Source organism: Carassius carassius, chromosome 4 (genome assembly GCF_963082965.1).
Source record: "Carassius carassius chromosome 4, fCarCar2.1, whole genome shotgun sequence".
NCBI lineage: Eukaryota > Metazoa > Chordata > Actinopteri > Cypriniformes > Cyprinidae > Carassius > Carassius carassius.
In genome coordinates, this window is record NC_081758.1 from 22,437,122 (window position 1) to 22,458,522 (window position 21,401).

The following is a 21,401-nucleotide window of genomic DNA, read 5'->3' on the forward strand; positions in this document are numbered from 1 at the left end:
AGGGAATATGCTTCTCTAAACATTTTATTTTAGGAATATAATTCAGTAAAAATGGGGGGGGGGGGGGGGGTAGCACACAAAGCACAGGTATGATCTATTATTAGGAAACATTAAATATACATGCATAATAAGTCGATACATTTATATATTCATTGGACTGAAACTGTAACTAACGTCCACATCAGCATCATGTAAAATCTGCATTCCTTTCTTCTTTTACATTAAATACACTATAAATATTGCTAGATTGACTTTCGATTATTATTACCGATACCTTACTAACCAAATGAAACGGGCAGCCGCATGGTAATGACCAGCAGGTGTCGCTGTTTCCCGTGTAATTGAAGTCCTACAGCGAGCCCTGAGAGGCAGCGTCTCCCACACGACACTGCTGAGATGAAGTAGAGCTGGAGCTGGGACGAGCTCGAGCCTGTGTTGTTTGGGATGTCGAGGATTAAATATGGCCACTAGCTAGCTGATCTAACAGAACCAGTATCCGCTTCACAGAGCTCTGGCATCACCCGTGAAAAATGGCTGGGAAGAGTGCAGGAAGATCTCTTTAGAGCGGCTCTCAGTGAAGCTTGTAGACATCGGCTGCTCTGGTGAGTTCTCGTGGATTTGCGGATACACTGGAGACATGCAAAACACATACACACTGGCGCTAGCTTCCTTCCTTCAAAATGCAGCTTTCCCCGTTTTTACGTCTCCCTAGAAATGTCAAGATGTTATTCGGTTTATATAACTGATATTCTAAGCAGTCCAGCTTTGTGAAAAGGAAGCGCTCAGCTCGCTTGTGTAGCCGGGGCTAGCTGTGGCGAGGACTCCGCTAGCCTGTTAGCTGCAGGCGAATGAGCATTGATGGGAAGACAATTCACAAACACGATCCTTTATTATCACAGACCTCGAGTTAATCATATGCGTGACTATTGTTACTTATATTGAGGTTATTTAGGCGATGTCTGGTGTGCTGTAATTGTTTTTGTAAACTCGCACTGTCACTGAATATATCGTCTAATCCACGACTGTTATTTATCAGATCACGAATTTATTTGTGGTATATGTCAGTTGACAAACATGATAATATAATATAATAATTCTGAGTTGTCTGTTTTGTGTTGCTGTTCTCTTCGCTCGTGTTATTATAATTTTCTCCCCTAATCTTATTTTACATGGTCAGTACTTCTTTTTTTTGTCGCTTTATTCTAATACATAGGTTGCATGTTTTATAAATTGTTTATAGTGTGCATAATGTAGAGGGTTCTTACCTTACTGTTTATTATATGCGATAAACTCCGTGTTGACCGTCTGACTGCTAATGTACACACATTTCTCACACTGCATCAGTTGTTTTTTGTACATTTCTGTTTATCTCTTATTTCTTTGAAGTGCTATTGTAATCGAAAGGATATTAATGAAAATGTGAATATTATTTCTTTCTGTTTATCTGTCTATTTACGTATCTATGACTCTCTAGACATTCCGTGAGTAACACTTGACATGGCCTTTCATTAAGACTGAAAGTAATCCCAGTAATAAAGTTGTGACCTGAAGGCGGTGGTGATTGATTTGGGACACCGTGTGATGGTGAAGTGCTGGGCAGCTGCGTCAGGTGAGAGGTCATGGACTCACGAACAGCTGTGTGTGGCCTCCACACCTCCAGGCTGCTCATTTATATGCCATTTAATTTGTGTTTTGTGTTTTGGTGAGGGTATGCAGAGATGTGAATAAGATTAGACACGGGCCGTGGTTGTGGTTTTATTGTATAAACAACCCACCCGTTTGTATTGTGCAAGTCATGGAGCCTGTGCTTTTATCCCAGAGCCATCATAATATTGGTTCGCTGCCAATCAGTTACACAAATGTACCTGTTTAGAGGCTACAAACCTATTTTTCATTTTATCTTTCCTATTAAATCTTGTTTGACCTATATTTGTTGTAGGTCAAGCTCTTTTACAAACCTGTTTTTTTCTCTCCCCCTTTTATGTATGTGTCACAGTTCAGTTCATGTGTTTGTTACATTTCAGATTTATCCTAGATCATTTAGGAAGTATGGCTGTCATGTTTAGTCATGTGATGTAAAGGCTATACACATTGCTGTTCGCTTGAAGAGTACTATTAAAGAGGAATGTTACTTTTTGTACAACCTTCATAAGATGACGGCATATACTCTCATAATTGCTTTCCTGCAGTAAAAGAGGATGACATTTGCATTGTAGGCCATACATGGAATATTTATATGAATGTTTTAGGGCTGCAACAACTAGTCGATAGAATCGATTATTATCGATAATGAAAATCATCGACAACGATTCTCATTATCGATTAGTCGGGTCTGCTCACAGTACACACACAACTGCAGCCGGTCGCATCAAATTACAGCACTGAATAACGCATTTCTATGGACAAGATGCATCTTCAAAATTGGAGGAAACAGAATATGCTCCTGCAGGAAAAGTATGTGATCCAAGCTGGCCAAAACATGATAAATCTTTATTTTAAGCTTCACGCTGATGCATAAGCGTAATGGCTTACCTTTCAGGCACTTTTACAGATACGTGTGTGCATCCTCGGCGCAAAAACTTTTAGTTAACGGTCATATTCTTATCTGTAAATGTCACAACTTCACACAAACCTTCCCATTTTTGCATAAAGGCCTGCCCTGACAGTCTGCGTTAAGTTGAAATCTTTACTTAAAGAGCGCCGGCGCAGCGAGCGTGCACGTCAAACAGACCGAACACAGAGAGCCGAGGGAGACCGGATTCAGAGCAAAAACATTGTGCTGAAATATCTGTTGTTTAGCATTTATGTTTAGGTTTAAAAGTCAACATGCAGTGTGAGTAATTTGCGAGAGTAAGAACTGTGAAAGGACAGCAGCGTGCAATTGTCTGAATATAAATATCAATATTTACAAGATAAAGAAATGACAGTAAGAGGAGACTGACTGTGATCAAAGTGCACGCAACGCGTGTTCCTGCAGAGCATTACTGTGATTTTATTCGTTTTTATTTTCTTTATTGTTTTCATTTTTGATCTAGAGATTTAAACTATATTCACTATGTAGCCTACAGTGATTAACACATTTATTTAAAAAAAAAAAAAGGATTGTAAGGTTTTTAACCAGTGTTGTAAGGTTTGTGCCACTGCAGCTCTTTAGTAACAGTATTGGTAATTACCAAAATCATTTTTTTAGCTTTCTGTATTGGATAGACCTCCAATATGTGTAAGCTTTTTAGTAACAGTAGTAAGCTACTTTTAATGCTATAATATAACTATTGCTGTTATCTGTGAAAGAAAGGCAGAAAAATTGTCTTTTTTATTCAGATACCTAATTACCGTAGTCAAAAAAGTACATAACCAATGCCAGCAAGCATGTGAGCTGTTATCAAAGGCAATGGAGGCCATTTTTGTTATTATGTCAATAAATACTATTAAGTTGTTTCGGTTTGTTATTTGTCCATATTCGTCCAACTAATTGATTATCAAAATAATCCTTAGTTGCAGCCCTAGAATGTTTTGATTTTGTTAATGTGGACGTGGCCTTATTTTCACACAGGTGCATCTCAAAAATTTTTGAATATCATGGAAAAGTTCTTTATTTTTTGTAATTTAATTAAAAAAAAAGCTAACTTTCATATATTCTAGATTCATTGCACACAAACCGAAATATTTCAAGAGTTTTACATTTTTTTTATTTTGATGGTTATGACTTACAGCTTAGGAAAACAAAAAATCCGGTATCTCAAAAAAATGAGAATTTTGTGAATCATCACACAACATAGGTCACACATTACACATGTGATATTTTACACAGACTACAAGTTATTAGTGTTGCCCGAATGATCGCATTATATGCAAGGAATTTAGCTGAAGTATTTGTGCTCATGATTCAGTGCTAGTAAAAACAAGTCACTGGTCAAGCATCGACTGTGATTCTCTTAACCGATGACGGTCTGAGCTGGTTTTGATCTTTATTTCTTCAGTCTGTTACTCGGTGCTTTGCTGCGGTCATGTTTTTTCTCTGTTTGTGGCAGTGTTGTGGTTTTATCTTAGCTTTTTGAATGTGTGATTTGAATCTTCAGTGGTGTCTCATGTTTGTACACGTTTGGAGTGGTTTGAGTTCTGTCAGCGTTCTTTCAGTCTTCAGACAGTGTGCATATCTTCTGAATCAGATTACTGACTTCCCCTTTTCAAGACTAGATAGTTATTACTCTGATCTGTTGCTCGATTTCTGTTTTTTGTTATGGATGGATCCCCCTATACTGCTGATTTGGTATCTCCTGGTATGACACTGGTCACCCCCCCATGATGAAGGCACGTGACCGAGCTGGTGACAGGGAGGATCAGCTGTGCCAGTCCCTGCAGGATGCTTGGCTCTCTGGTCACAGGTCTCCTGGCAGTGCCAGCGAAGAGTGTAAATCAGCGCTCGCTCCCACACCGTCCCATGATGCTCTGCCTTCTCTCTTTATCCTAGTCGGCACGGCACAGATTAACAACTATTACTTTCTCTGCAATCTTAGGATCGAAGCTGCGTCGGTATCAGCGAGGGATGCTTGCAGAGCACAGGGAGAACAGTAGGTATGGAAAAAACATGTTTGATCAGAGTGTCTCCGTAGTGACAAGGCGTTTGTTTACAGTTTGGAGCCGTGTGTCACGGATTTATTTGCTGCAGTGGTGGTCTTGAAATGGCTTCTTACTTTCTGCTGAGGATCCTGGCAACACTTCGAGAATCACACATTTTTTGGATTCCGCGTGAGATTCTTGTATGCGCCGTCATAGTTTTTCTGTAATTAAAGGCTGTGGAAGATAAAACAGATGAGTAGGCAAATGACAGATGGTGAAATGATGGTGCCGTTCTTCCCGGAGGAACGATGATGTGAAGCAACAAGAGGTTGCTGTGAGTTTCAGATGTAAGAAAGGGTTCAATCTCTTTTTTTATTTAAGTAATTAACATCTTGTGGGTGTCAATGATTTCTTCACTGCTTCATCCTGGCACACATCCTCTCTGGGAAAGAGGTTTTATTTTGGTGAAGAAGACACCTGGTCTCTGGCTGCTTGTTGCCAATCAGGTCAGGACATGTTTGAAACCAAGGGCTTCTTTAGACTCTGACTCATTCAACAGTGTGATTTACACAGAAAGGGCTCTTGATTTCAAGAGAAAGTCTGGGGGAACCAGTCATGTTGGTTAATATTTTGACGAGTGTTGCAGGATTTTCTTCTCGTGTGGTGCGCTGCATGGTATATCATCTCTGTGCACTTTTTCTTATTGATTCTTGAGGTTTAGTCATAGTGCTTGACTTGTTTTGTGTAAGTTTAATAAACTAAATATTTGAGGGTATATGCACTTTCTTGTAGGCCGCATTAGTTCACTTAAATGTAAATATGGTTAGTTGTTAATGGTAAATCTGTTATGAAATGGCGATTCGTTGTGAAAATAAGAAATATTCCTTGAGCAGCAAATCAACATAATTATTAGAATGAATTCTAGAATAATGACTGTTGCTTTGCCATCACAGAAATAATTTACACTTTTAAAATATACTAAATTAATTTGAGTTGTAATAAGATTTCCCTGTTTTTACTGTATTTTGCTCAGCTAAATGCTGCCTAGGTGAGCAAGAGAGACTTTCAGATACATTACAGTCTTGTCTATAATCACTTAAATTAGACATTTGGACTAGCTTTTTGTAAACAGGCTTGTGCGATTTGTTCTTTGCTTCGTTTATGTTGTTTATTTAGTTACATCATAGAGTGGCTATACTCATAAATAGAATTAATCAGTTTATTGTTGTTGTGTAAACATTCATTTATTGGTGAATTACATTTTAAAGTTGTAACTGCTGGCACATTTAAAAGGGAAAAAACAGTAAGCAAACCAAGTGGCCGTTGACTGAATATCATAGGAAGGAGGTTTCTGTGTGCTCAGGATTCCAGTAAGCGGTTTCGTATCGAGACACACTCACTTGTTGTTGACTCGTAGCCTGTAGACAGTGGGAAATGTTCACTCTCGCTTCAGCATTCCCATCACCCATAACAGTGACCGAGACGTGAGGGTTTTGTGTTTATTCCCAAGAGTCTTTGAAAGGCTTTTGAGACGGCTGAAACTGTGCTTTCTTCTTCTTCTTCTTCTTCTCTGAACAGTCCTTTGGAGCCTACTTTACTTTCTCAGACAGTCATTGGAGCTGGCAGCCCTCTAAGAAATGCTATGAAAGACTTAAAGTGTAAAAGGCTTGGTCACATTTGACTGAAGATTTCATGTCCCAGCAACCTTACTCCCCACTGATTTACACCAAATCAGTCTCTGTGTGTCCCAAAGCAGGATTATTCATTTAGCAAGGACAAATAGACTAAGATTAAAGGTATTATTGTTATTATTATTTTTTTTCCATTTTTGGAACACCAGTTAAACTGATTATAATTGGAGTTACAACCACTGTCTGAACACGAATTTTTTGATTATTTTAATTAAAACATTGGTGGTTCTCGCAAGCTATTTCTTTGTTTGGGGAATTATTAATTTATTGATATTATTTTTAGTTTCTACAGTATTTTCTTCTGCAGTGGGTAACAAAATAATTCTCAATTTTAATAAAAAATTCTCTCTCTCTCTCTTTTTTTTATATTCTGCATATTTTCTTTAATATTTGTTGTTACATACAAGACGGGAAAATAAAATAGTAAAAAAAAAAGATGCCATTGATAAACTCTGGTATTAACCATTTGATGCACAAAAAAGTTTTAGAATTTGCCACAAATTGCTTAGTTACACACATAATGGTGATTTGATAAATGAGAACGATCTTTCCATGCGACCTATTGCAGTATGTTATTACCGGTAATAATGCGTTTATGGCTGTGGTTATTACCATGCTTAGGTTATAATATCACTGATTTAAATTTTGGTTAAGATTTTTTTCCCTCTCAATTTTCACACTGACCTGGATTGGAGGATGGGGATGCCATAGATAAGAAACGTCTGGAATGGTCTTCATTAAACCACACTTGATGTGATATTTGTTGCTTTAACCAGTAGGAGGCCAATGCATTCGTATGTCAAATTTAAGAGTGTTACTGTTATGTCCAGCTGGTTTGTGTTGATTGTATTGTATGAAGAAATGACTCACTCATCATTCTCACTCTTGTAATAATCAGAATGGTGATCTGAGAAACTAGTAAATGAGCTCTGAATGTTTAATGACTAGAGGAAGGAGCTGTTCTTTATGTATTTTCTTACTCAGCAGGAATTACAGTACTTGAAGTGCTTCACATGCAGTTTGTTCTGTAACTGAAAATAGGAATGATGGTTGCAAAACTACAGTTGACTGTAGGCCTTGTTAGAGAAACCCTGAGCATTTTTTTTATTTTAGTTATACAGGCCATATGTGGCATCTTAGCTTAACTTTTAACTTAAGTCTGCAGAATTAATGCAGATATTTTTGTTTCGATGGATGCAGTCACTGTTGCTCTTGGATGTCTGATGTTTCCCGTCTTTCTAAGTTGCTGTAGCTGTCTGCGGTCTGTTCCGTCTAAGAATCTGCTTCAGCTCACAGATGTTGGGCTTTTTTTCTGAAGGCATTGCTGAAACAGTCATATTTTTATAACCGCACTGCACTGGCTCAAGCAAATGTCTGTCAGATGTGTGTCCTACTTTACCCATGTGCTCGCCGGCTTCAGCAGATGATATAATGGTCTTTTGTGTTTAAAGCTTCATAGTTTACCCCAAAGTTTGTAACAATTACCCAGTTGGAACAGATTCATGACTTCAGTGTTTTATTTAGGTTGTGTTTTCTTCCTCTTTTAGCTTTCAACTTCAGTTATAAATAAATGTATTTCTTACATCTTTGAAATGTATTTGCAAATTTGACTATTTATAACTATTTATAATGGATATGATTTAGTGTATATTTTCACATGATGTAGTCAAGGGTCTGAAGTGCAGAATAAGTATTATCCTATGGTTATTAAACAGAAATTCTAGATCTGAAGTGTGTTTTTGCGTCTGAGGCATGAAACTATGTTAGTGTGTGTACTCTTACTTTGAAGACATTAGGGGCTTTTCACCCTGTTGTAAAGGGCTCATTGGTTATTCAGTGTAGCAACACTTTTCCCATGCAAGGAAGTCAAAGAAGTTAAGGATTATGCTTCGAAAAGAAGTGAATTTGCATTAGTAATTGACTGGCTTCAGTTTACAGGTTTGTTGGTGCTTTCATTTATTAATATTAAGTATTAAATGTACCTTTGCATTGAAGAATGCACCAAAAATGATTACAAAAATGAAAGCACTATCACAATATTTTTTGCCATATCATACGATAATATTTATCACAAATATTTTACCATGAATGGGGAAAGAAATGCTTTTCACTTATTTATTAGTCTTTTCTCAATTAACCACCAGAGAGAAAGCTACCTCTTAATTTTCTGGATTGGATATATATATATATATATGTTAGTTTTCATACAGTATCCATTTTAAAAACTAGCCTATCGGTTGATTAATCTGTATCAGCCAGTGTGGTCCAACCTAGCTATCGGTAAAATTCACCATCAGTCGACATCTAGTAAAAAAAATTCTAAATATAACAAAAGGCAACATCTATAGTATTACTCTATCTGAAAAAAAGGTAACAGTGATTTAAAGAGCATGCACATCAGTTATATAAAGCTTGAAGCATCAGAATCTGGATCGTATCGGCAGAAAACCATGATAAGAAATCAGTACTCCGTATCAGCTGCAAAAATCCTGATTGGAGCATCCCTAATTACTTTATTAGCTTACTGTTCACTTAATGTTGTTCCTTTTAATAACGTTAGTTTAAATACTTAAAGTGTGCTAAAGTAATAAATCGAAAGCAAAGTTACATTAATCCATAAAGATAAAAATGTCCAGAGCTTATCATTTGTTACATTTTATTCTGATCCTGATATGATATTGTTTATTGCTCAGCCCTATTAGCAAGCCATGTATTGCTATTAAGTGGCTGTTTGCTGCATGCTTATTTATTAATTTTTTTTTGTTAATTGCAGGTAGTAAGAGAGAGAGTTTCTTATTTAGTCTTATTTTCCCGTATCAACTGTAACTTACTTTAAATGGAATGGACCGTTTAAAGTACAACAAAGATACTTAAGTTCTCTTTTATCGCTGTGTCCTTGAATTGAACCTAAATATTGTCTTGGATCCAATTTTGTTTTCATGCCCTGCAGTATTTCTGTACCTGCAGCACAATCCTCATTAAAGGGTCTCAGACAGAAGCAGTTCACTGCAGAAAATAAACAGGCTGAATTTGATCTGCAATTTGAAGCTAGCATATCATGTCACATTAGAAGTGGATTTAAACAATCGACAATCAATTTCCCTGACATCTTGTTATTTTCCCCCCTCCCCACCATCCCCTTTTCATTTCCTCCATTTCACAAAACCTCTCTTTTGTCTGTTTGTCTGCTCTTTCAGGCCTGGCTTCGGCCTCAAGAAGCCTCTAAAGATGAATATGGTGAAGAGGATCATGGGGAGGCCACGGCAGGAGGAGTGTAGCCCACAGGACAACGCGCTGGGACTCATGCACCTGCGCCGTCTCTTCTCCGAGCTCTGCCACCCACCACGCCATATGACACAAAAAGAGCAGGAGGAGAAGCTCTACATGATGCTGCCTGTTTTCAACCGGGTGAGAGAGAGAGAGAGAGAGAGAGAGAGAGATGGCTGTTTACATAAGACACTGCATCATCATCATGTTACATGCATCAGGATAGTGCAATTTATAAAAAAAATAAAATAAAAAATAATTAATTAAATAGAGGATGACGAAAGGTATAGAGACCTCTGAACAGTACAGCTCAAAATGCATTAGCAGAGAAGACCGATATAATAGAGATCATTGTATTGCACTGTTAGTACTGAAGCAACCCTGCTAGCTTTGTTGTTTTTTTGTTACCATTAAATAAGATTCGAGCATGATTAGTGATAATTACTAGCTCAGTTGGGCCAATAGATCTGCTTGCTAATGTTTTCAATGGCCCGACAATAAAAAAAGAACATATATATATATATATATATATATAGATAGATATATATATATATATATATATAGATCATATGCATTTTGCTGGAAAATCACAAAAAACAAAAGAACTCTGTACTACCATTCAAAGGTTTTTTGGGCTGCCATTTTTTGATCTAGGATGCGTTTAATTAATAAAATTTACTTTTACATTGTTAAAAAAACAACTGTTTCAAATAAATGCTTTTGAACTTTTTTTTATTCATCAAAACATCCTAATAAAATATTTTACAGTTTTCACAAAAATATTAAGCAGCACAACTATTTTCAGCATTGTTAATAATAAGAAATATTTATTTAGCAGCAAATTGACATATTAGAATGATTTCTGAAGGATCATGTGAACCTGAAGACTGCTGAAAATTCAGGGTTGCCATCATAGGACTTAATTGCATTTTAAAATATATAAATCAGTTATTTAAAATTGTAATAAGGATTTCACTTTATTACTGTTTTACTGTATTTTTGATCAAATAAATGCAGCCTTGATGAGCATAAGACCCTTTCTAAAACATTAAATTATCTTACTGATGCTAAACTTATAGTAGTGTACATGTTAGAGCCCGACTGATATATCGTTTGGCTGATATTATTGGCCGATATTAGCCTGTTGTTGATATATCTGTATCGACGAAAATGGTGCTGATAAGATTTAGTTTTTCTGTTTTTTACAGAACATATAATGCAGATAAAATGCTTGAAATGGTGTAATTAGTTTGTCCAGCAGAGCGTTTGCTACTGGCGACCTAGATGAAACGCTTTAAAGCTTAAGTCTATGGAAAACCACTGAAAGTTTGAACGGCCATATCTCGGTGAGGTGAATCTGCACCAAATTCGGGGGATTGTACTCATTATATTAAAAGGACATTAAAGTGCGTGAGTGTGTGAATTTATATTGTATTTATTTACAGCAGTAGGGGAGAGCGGGGCACAAAGTAACACTTTTTTTAATTTGGACTTTTCTCAGCTTCTGTAAATCCACATGGGGTTCAGAATATTTTTTATCCAAAGTAATTTAACACTTGACTAGTACAAATATGTCACTTTGTTTCATAATTACAGTTTTTCTTTTACTCCTGAAAAATTTAAGCTAAATTTGACAACATGCCCCGTAGGTGGAGTACATTGTAACATCCGAGGGGCACATATGGTAACATGACCATATGACCGCTTAAAATATCTGATACAACACAAACTAACATATTTTGTTAACAAAATAATATATATTTTTTTTGTCAAATAAAATAATGGTGTTTTTTATAAATTAAAAATAATCAGATTTTGGAGTTTGACAATGAACAAATTGTAACAATGCTTGGGACGGCCCACATAAATAATAATTTTCTAAACATTAAACATTGACTGTCAGTCTTTATTCACCTGTTTCTCGTTGTTTCTCATTAAAATTTAAGTAAATAGTGTAAATTACATCACTGTTACAAGTGTAACGCAGTGGGGAAGTCATGGCCTAGTGGTTCGAGAGTATGACTCCTAACCCTAGGGTTGTGGGTTCGAGTCTCGGGCCAGCTATACCACGACTTTGAGCAAGGCACCAAACCCCCAACTGCTCCCTGGGCACCGCAGCATAAATGGCAGCCCACTGCTCCGGGTGTGTGTGTGTGTGTGTGTGTGTGTTCACTGCTGTGTGTGTGCACTTTGAATGGGTTAAATGCAGAGCACAAATTCTGAGTATGGGTCACCATACTTGGCTGTATGTCACGTCACTTCCAAATAATAAATAATAAATAACAGATTGGAGATTAAAATAATTGCAGATTTGTCTAATTTTAAATTAATAATAAAAACTGAGATACATTTCTTAAACCAGAATTAAAATTTTACTATGGTAAAATAAATGTGTGTTAAAACTAACCCCACATTACTTTGTGCCCCACACTCCCCTATATTATGTCAAAATTCACACTTCTTTAGTAAGTTTCGTCTGTGTGTGAAGACGGGAATTAATGTTCTGAAGTGGAATAAACTTCAACAGAATAAAGTTGAATGGAATTGAATTGAATTAAAGTTGAATTGCATTACATATATCTGTCACGTCATTATAAGTGTTTAATCACCATGTTTGAGTGATCATTGCAAAAAATGTGTTAATATGTATATATATTCTGTTAATGTATATACTGTATTCCAGTAGAGGTGCACTGTATTCCAGTGGTTCTCAAACACAGTCCCGGAGGACCCCCAACACTGCACATTTTGCATGTCTCCTTTGTCTGACACACCCATTTAAAGTCTGTGAGTCTCTACTAACGAGCATGTAACCTGAATCAGCTGTGTTTGATTAAGGAGACATGCAAAATGTGCAGTGATGTGGGTCCTCCAGGAATTTGGTTGAGAACCTCTGCTGTATTCAATATATAGTACCAGTCAAATGTGTGGAGACACGAATGGGAAAGTGTCCAAACTTCTGACTGGTTCTGTACTATAATATACACAACGAATATCGGCCGATATATCGGTATCTGCCTTTTTACTCCCCAATATCGTATCGAGCCCCAAAAAACCCATATCGGTCAGGTACTAATACTTGTACATGTGTGTGTGTATATATAGTCAGTACATTTTATAGAATGTAATAACCTTAAATAATTTTCTTCTTTTACAGCCAAATCACTATATTCTACTGAATAATAAAATAAAATAAATCCCTACCTTTAAGCCAGGTTATTCACACTATACTTACTGTTAAACATAAACAATAAGGAGAGAACCAGCAGTTACAAGTGCTTCCTTTACAAAGGCAAAGTAGTCATTATGAAGTCAAGAGACTCTCACAGGCTGGAGAAGAGCATGATGGTGCTAATCATCCAGCACTGATTATAAAGAAACACTACATATGACCTCAGTTACAGCTCAGCATTGTGCATGAAAGAGCACTGACCTGCTGCAGCCTGTGTGCATTTAGAGAGCATTTGTAAAGTGGGATAAAACAGGCTCTCTATTTACAAAGCTGACATATTGGATGAAGTGTTATAGACCCATAGCATAAACACCGCAGTATGTCTCTCTTGATTTTGATTTCTTCAAACAGCAAGAGCCCTTACAATCTGGATTTGAACATGACAGTATTTCGCCTCTTATGTCTGTTTATATACTAACTTGATTGGACACTCGGTTTGTGTGCCTGATGCTGAAGGGCAGTTTTCAGAGCTCCTGTGAATGTCTAATCTGTAACACTATAACTGAGCGTACTGCTCTTCAGACATCAAGGGAGTGACTGTTGATTAAACCTCAGCTTTAACTCAACAGGTCCCCATCTTTGTAGAGGGAAAATAAGGTCTTCATGAAAAGAAGGTTGTTTTAGCTCTGTAAATGGTGTATGTGTGTGTGTGACAGGTGTTTGGGAATGCTCCACCGAACACGATGAATGAGAAGTTTTCAGACCTGCTGCAGTTCACCACTCAAGTGTCCAGGCTGATGGTGACCGAGATCAGACGGAGAGCATCCAATAAATCAACAGGTACTTCAACTTCAAACAACTCAAAGATCCTGGGTATTCTGTTAACACACAAGTATGCATTACACAGACCTGGTCTGATCTATTTCATTGTAAGAAAAAAAAAAAAAGAAAGTCTAAAAAAAATTGTTAGCATGACAAAAGTCATTACAGAATGAATTATTCTATACCAGTTAAAGTAAACATAAAAATTTGACCACACTTTTTTTTTAGTGGATGCTAAACTTTGTTCACTCTTATTTTGTCCGGCTAATTTCTGATATGTAATGCTGACTTTTCCTGATAGATTAAAACAAGTCTCCTCTTGTTATGCCCATCAAAGACAAATCATACAAATTATAGTCTATAAGCAAAATTGCCAATAGCAGTTTCTTACCCAAAATTTAGCATTTATGTATAAAAAAATGGCCAAGTATAAACATAAGTTAAATTGTTTGCAGATATCAGTTCACACTGATGCTGAATAATATATATTTAGAGTAAGTGCGTAGGCATTTTAGTTGGTTTTAAACCATTTATTAAGCATCTTTTCTTTTTTTTCTTTTTTTTTTGCAAATTATTGTCATAATACTGATACAATGAAAAACATAATGTAAAACCTTAATACTGTATTTATTTTATATTTGATAATTATTGTATTTTTAATGACAATTGTTTTCCAAAGGTCGTTAAATGATTCCATTTTCGTTGGAGCAGAAAATAATATTCTTCTTAGTAAATCTTATCCTTCATGAATTCACTGAGGTGTCACTATATTGCGTCTCGATGGATGACTGAGAAACAAAGCTGCCTGCATGTCATCACCTCTAATTGACTCAGCGTCCTTCCCCAGATGAGGCCAGTCACACACAAGCTGACGTGTGAAAATGGATTTGATCCACAAGCCCAGACTGTGAAACGCGTCAGTGATTCTGTTTGTGTGTGTGCTCCTCCCACAGAGGCAGCCAGCAGAGCCATTGTGCAGTTTCTGGAGGTAAATCAGAGCGAGGAGGCGAGCCGAGGCTGGATGCTCCTGACCACCATCAACCTGCTGGCATCCTCAGGACAGGTCCGTGTTTAATGTGCAGCAGATGAAACGATCACAAGAAGCATTTACAAATGAATACACAATTGATCTGCACTAGCAAAAATATATACAGACTTAAATATAGACACCATTTGTTTAATGTTTTCTTTTTTATACTCACCAAGGCTGCATTGATTTGATAAAAAATACAGTAAAAACAATAACATAGAGAAATATTTTTACAGTTTAAAGTAACTCTTTACTATTGAGCTACTAAAATTGTATTTTACCAAAATAATTTTTCATTTTTTTTTATAAAAACAGAATTGTCCCATGTCATGCCAGTAGCTAGCATATAAAAAATATACTCGAAAACTGTGTTTGGAAACCAGCTATGCTAGGTTGGCCTTTTTCCTGCACCCGGCACTTGTTCATACTCTCAGTGGCTTAAATCTAGAAACAGCCGGTGTAATTTTTTTGAGTGTGTGCTTGAGCAAGACCTCCTATGTGAGTTGCACAGACCTCGGTTATCAGAGAGAGAAACTGGAAAACATCATGGTGGATGGAAGGATTAGTATGGTGACCTTTCCTTAAAGGGTTACTCCATCCCAAAATGACAAAATGTCGATCAAAACCCATAAAAGTTCAGTTCATCTTTGGAAAACAATTTAAGATATTTTGGATCAAAACCTGGAGACTTGAGACTGTCCCATAGACTGCCAAGTAATTAACAGTGTCAAGGTCCAGAAAAGGTATGAAAAGTCATATTCAGAAAACTCCATCTGCCATCAGACGTGTAATCTTGGTTATATGAAACGACGGGAACACTTTTTGTAAGTGAAGAAAACTAAAATAACAACTTTATTCAAGAATTCCTTTGTCAGCAGTCTCCTCTGTGTCACTCCATATCACTGTGAGGACACAGAAGAGCATATGGACACAGTGATATGGAGTGACACAGAGGAGACCGTTGACAAAGGAATTTTTTTTGACTAAGACTAGGAGAAAGGAGGAATGTTCCTCACTCTGTAGTGAAAGATGGCTTCTCAAACAATGGTAGCAGACCTGAAGACTAAACTTCCAGCTTGTGGCGATGTGAAGATGGTGTCATGAAGGCTGTGTTTCTCAGACTATTGAGAAACACAGCTTGAGGCCATGATTACCAAGTCATGGGCCACTTTATGAAGCCCAGTTTGAAGTGAAAAGTTGTGGTTAGTTACACACCACATAAATGATCTTCAATTACTAGTTGTTTTTCTCACCCTGAAGCACTTTCTCTCTGTATTGAGAGGCCAACATGTATCGATCAAACAGACAATGGGCCTGTCATGTCATTCATTAGATGAGGAAGGACTGATCCCACTCTCATCCAAAGCTTTTTGAAGTCAGTCAGCGGAATAGAGGTGCAGATTTCCCGGCCAGGGGAGGTCATTATGTCAGGAATTCTTGACTAAGTGCCCAAAGAGTATCTCATATATTAGAGCACTGTGGAAGGGCCAATGTAGATTTTATGCATCACTATGAAAATCCATGACATCTCATGAAATCTATGTATTAGCAGCTGGTGCTGGATATTTTCTGTCTTTTGCCGTGCATTGTGGGTGCTACAGTATAGCCATACCATGTAGTAGTAAATGGTTTCCAGGTACTTTGTGGATTTTCTCTGTTAAAAGGGCATGGTTACATCATGAGCATTATTAAAGGGCTGTCTGTGGATGTCCCATATTCATGTGTTGTATTGACAGAATGGGAATGTACTACTGTTCCCACAAGAATAAAGGCCTTTAAATTCTGTCGCTTATGGCATGTATGGTACAGCATTGAACATAATATTCATATGGTACTCCAAGGTAATTCAAATAATAATTAGTCAAATGTTCACCAAGGCTGCATTTATTTGATCAAAAAACAGTAATATTGTGAAATATTATTGTGATTTAAAATATGCATTTTCAATTTTAATACTCTTTAAAATGTAATTAATTTCTTTGATGGAAAAGCTGATTATTCAGCAGCCATTACTCCAGTCTTCAGTGTAAAATGATCTTTCAGAGATCATTCTAATATGCTCATGCTTCTTATTATCAGTGTTGTTTTGTGAAGACATACATTCTTTGCCCAACAAGGATTCTTTAATGAATGGAAAGTTAAAAAGAATGGTGTTTATGTGAAATATATATGTTTTTATATTCACTGCATCATGAACTTTTAACAGAAGTGTGTATGCTATGTTAATTAACCCTTTTTTAATGTTCATGTCTCCTTATGATTTTGTAAGGTTATTTTCCTGCAGTGCAAGTTGTTTATGTGTTGGCCAGTTTGTAGGATCTCATTAATTTGCCTAAGATTTGCCAACATGCTCAAATTTCAACAAAAGTCTGTGGTTAGCTCTGATTTTATTTTGGTTAAAATTATCCTTAAGGATCATTTACCTCAATAACACACTGAAAATAACTTGTGCACATAAAGATGGAATGCAGAAATGTAGATTACCTGTGGCTTAATAAGTGCCCTTTCTCTTACAAGCACACATACTGTCTATCTTAACTTGTTCTACTCCCTCTTTCTGCGTTACTAAGAATATCTAATGAAAACACTTTCTTGTGTATATGCTGATAAAATCTCCATGCTGCTATGCCCATATAACACATTTCCACCACCTAAATGTAGACCTCTTGAAATCCGAGCTGTGAGTTGCAGGCAAAAACTGGTGCTCTTGGCAACACCCATCGCCCCTCGGAAACAACAAAGGTTCTTTTTTTTTCTCTCTGTAAGGACACCCTTCATACTCTACATTTCCAATACACCCTCACACCTTCATGTTTCCCTTTGTCTTTGGAGTATTAAAAGCTGTTTGTACATACGGAAGATCCGTAGAGTCCCAAAGATTAAAGCCTCAAACCCAAAAGAGATATTCTTTATAAAAGTGAACTCTCACCCACACCCTCCTAAAATGCCTCGTTTAAACACACCCCCACAAGTCTACATCACTGTGTGTGATTTGCATACCACCACCCAAATGTTCACGCAAAGAAAGGGGTAACCTTTATTCTCTCTGTAGTATTGTTGCTGCCACCACCATCTCGTGGAAATACTGTGTGTTTCATTGCGAAAGCCAAAATACTTTGTTTGGCCTTCCAAAAGAGGACACAACTAGAAATCAGTGGTTAAGTTGTATTTACAACACTGTTCCAGAACAGTACAACCCAAATATTCTCGTTTGTGCAGTTTCCTGAACCTGGTAAGGGGCGTAACATCTCAGTCACATGCTTGAAGTATTCGGCCAATCACAATGCACTGGATAGCTAGCCAATCAGCATACACCTTGCTTTTCAGAACGATGAGCTTTGTAAAAATTGACGAGTTTTAGAAAGGCGGGATATACAGGAGCAACAATAATGTACAGTATGTGGAAAATTGTGTGAATTTTTGAACCTTAAACGGCGTAAACATTGTATTACACCAAATATACAAAATACTGATCTTTTTTAGCAATGTCATATGACCCCTTTAATTTAAAAAAAAAATTCTTAATTGAATGTGAGAGACTATTATTGTTGCTAATCAGTGGGTGTTTTGATTTGACTGAGAGTGGTATGATTTATTTTTTGTGCACGGAATGTGTTAACTGTAATGAAAATGCAGAAGTGAGTCATCTTCTGTTTCGCTGTCTCATTCTTATGAAAGCAATGAATCTGACCTCCATGCATCCTCCATTAAGGCTTGGCACTGCTGCCACTGATTCTTTGGCCTTTTCTTCAGACCTGTTCACAACAAGATAACTATATTGAAATTTCATATATAAAAACAAAAATGTATACTTTTATTTAGCAAGGATGCAATTAACTTGATCAAAAGTGACACTTATAATGTTACAAAAAAAGTAAATGGTAAATGCTGATCTTTTATATGTTTTATTCTTCCTGTAAAAAGCACCAGAACTGTTTTAAACAATGATAATATTATTAAATATTTCATGAGCATTTTTCAATGTTAACCATGAACTTGACTGTTTCTGACCCATTGTGAGTAGACAAGTTTTTGCGTGACAGCCTGTGCACACTGCTGAAGACTGGAACTGCAGTTAAAAAGTGCTTTGTGTGTGTGTGTGTGTGTGTGTGTGTGTGTGTGTGTGTGTGTGTGTGTGTGTGTGTGTGAGTGAGAGAGAGAGAGAGAGAGATATTAGTTGGATTGTGCTGAATCCTACCACTTCCTGACTTGCTTTAAAAGCGGCTGATGGGATTTGATCCTGTTCATCAGTGTTTCATTGACACTGGCAGCAGGATCCTGCTCTGATTAGTGTCAGGTGAGACTGCTGCAGGTGATATGGCAGTAAAAAGTGAAGTTCTCTGACCCACCTGCAGCATTTCGTTTCAGTCACATCCACCTGAGTCCCTTTAGACATCACTGAGGTTATTTACATGCATTTTCTTAAGCCGATTATGCTTAATACGCCGAAAATGCACTTGGTCATGTACACGCAGTAACCCGTTTTCTTTTATCGGAGTAATCTCATAAACGGCATAAGCATAAACCATTCAACACAGGTAGTTTTTGCATTTTACTCCGATTTCACGTGGCATGTAAATGCAAAAACTCGCTTTCTGTCATCTTATTGAAGTGACAGAAATAACCTGATTTATTAATGAAGTCATAAAAACGCAGCTTACTTGTGTTGTCAGGTTCCTGATGTGCATGTAAATGCGGAAAACTTGTTATTTTAATAAGCTTTTAATATTTGTGAGTTATCATCTTACTGGTGTGCATGTAAACGTGCTCAATGAGCTCTGGGTAATCAGGGTTTCACAAAGGACCTGAGATCCAAACTGTGTAATGAGATGCATTGCGCAAAACATATAAACATCAAGGATTAGATTTACTGTATATCTTCAAGGCTTTTATCATGTTTATTGAATTTAGACAAAAAGGTTGTAATTGTTTACATTACTGTTCAATTTATTTTTAAAATATCAAAATATAGTAATATAGAAAACCGTTACGATATAAGAATATTTCACAATGTTGATGATTTTACTGTATTGTGGATCAAACAAATGCAGCTTTGGTGAGCATACGGCCCTGTCCACAAAACGCGGTTCTTTTTAAAACCACAGCTTTTTCTATTCCTTTTGGCCGTTCGCCCGTACAGAAACGCAGCACCAGGTCTCTGAAACTGAACATTTTTGAAAACTCCTGCCAGGGTGAAGATTTTCAAAACTCTGGTTGCACTGTTATCATGTAGACAGCAAAACCAGAGTTTTTGGCTCGTGAAGTCGGATCTTACACTGTTATCTCCGCCTACTGGAAACTTTTTCAGGCTTCTGATTGGCCAACATGGCTTTACGGTTGAGATTATATCGCCACCTGTTGGTCTGGCATGCTCTTGACAGTGCATCATAGCATGCGTTTGCGTTTTCATGTGGACGAAGATTTTTTCAAAAAATGGTAGAAGGAAAAACTCCGTTTATAAAAATGCCTGTGTACATGTGGACATGGCCTAAGAGACTTCTTTCAAAAACATTAAATATATTACACACCCCAAACGTTACATACTGTTGTGTATAATCATTTGTGGTAATGTGTTATTCAAGTAAAGGAAGTTCACGTTTACATCTCAGTCTTGAGTTTAAAAGCTTTTAAATAGCTGTGTATTTATAGCTGTGTAATGATGATGATGTTTTAAACATGGTGTTTCATGGGATTACATCGAAACAAACTGATATTTAATCCAAAGTGACTCATTGTTTTTATTTTCTTCCTCTCTAGTCTATCTGTTTACAGAATTGTAGAATATTAAACAGTTTGCCAGTTATTTGTATTAACCAGTTCTTGAATACAGAAATAAACATGATCTGCTCATTATCTGAGTTTGATTCCCTCCCCTTCTGTGTTTCTACAGAAAACAGTGGACTGTATGACTACAATGTCGGTGCCCTCCACTCTGGTGAAATGTCTGTATTTGTTTTTTGACCTGCCCCACACGCCCGAGGTTCCTGCTGCCACCCAGACTGAGCTTCCTCTGGCGGACCGCAGAGCTCTTCTACAGAAAGTCTTTGTCCAGGTCTTTCTGTCTTTAGGAACAGCATTTTCTCCACAAAATACCCATAAGACATAGATGTTGAGACTTTTTCTTCTGGTTGTTCTGCTCAGATCCTGGTGAAGCTGTGCAGTTTTGTGTCTCCGGCAGAAGAGCTGGCCCAGAAGGATGATCTACAGCTGCTCTTCAGTGCAATCACCTCCTGGTGTCCCCCCCACAACCTTCCCTGGAGGAAGAGCGCTGGAGAAGTGCTTACCACCATCTCCCGACACGGCCTCAGCGTCAATGTCGTCAAGTACATCCACGGTAAATTGCTTCTTTCACTGGTTCTTTGTCGTTTCTGCGCATGGATGCATAATACTGACAACGTTTTTGCTGCTGGCATCTTATGAACTCTAGTAGCATTTTAACCTTTCATAACCAGTTACTGTCACTGTTGTGCTTGTAGCGTTTTTAGAGGTCAATGTCTGGTGTTTGCAGACATTTTTGCTCAAATCTTGGCTCTTAAGAATCTATAATTAAAACTTACTTTCTTTGAAGTATGTGAATGAGGAAATGCTGTCTTTAGGCATTTATTGGTTTACTGCCCAAAAATTTAAACCGCTTAAAAATTCTCTCTTGCAGAGAAAGAGTGCTTGTCAACATGCATCCAGAACATGCAGCAGTCAGAAGACCTCTCTCCTCTGGAGATTGTGGAGATGTTTGCCGGGCTCTCCTGTTTTCTGAAGGATTCGAGTGATGTCTCTCAGACACTCCTGGATGACTTCCGCATGTGTCAGGGCTACACCTTCCTCGTAGATCTTATGATCAGGTGATTGATTTGTAATTATT

The 21,401-nt window shown here is 37.2% G+C and overlaps 1 protein-coding gene across 4 annotated transcripts in view; it reads left to right on the top strand.

Annotated features, from left to right (window-relative positions):
• Positions 1-373: 373 nt before the first annotated feature.
• Positions 374-21,401, top strand: part of LOC132139507 (WD repeat and FYVE domain-containing protein 3-like) — a 76,330-nt gene continuing 55,302 nt past the window's right edge. For 3 of the 4 annotated variants that reach the window (XM_059547908.1, XM_059547909.1, XM_059547911.1), the window contains exons 1-7: positions 4,409-4,575; positions 9,449-9,659; positions 13,407-13,530; positions 14,466-14,575; positions 20,433-20,594; positions 20,684-20,876; positions 21,195-21,381. In XM_059547908.1, coding sequence (XP_059403891.1) covers positions 4,547-4,575; positions 9,449-9,659; positions 13,407-13,530; positions 14,466-14,575; positions 20,433-20,594; positions 20,684-20,876; positions 21,195-21,381 — 1,016 coding nt within the window. In that variant the 5' untranslated portion in view covers positions 4,409-4,546. Of the gene's footprint in view, positions 603-4,408; positions 4,576-9,448; positions 9,660-13,406; positions 13,531-14,465; positions 14,576-20,432; positions 20,595-20,683; positions 20,877-21,194; positions 21,382-21,401 lie in introns of those variants that run through there. The other variant, XM_059547910.1, reaches the window with a different exon arrangement.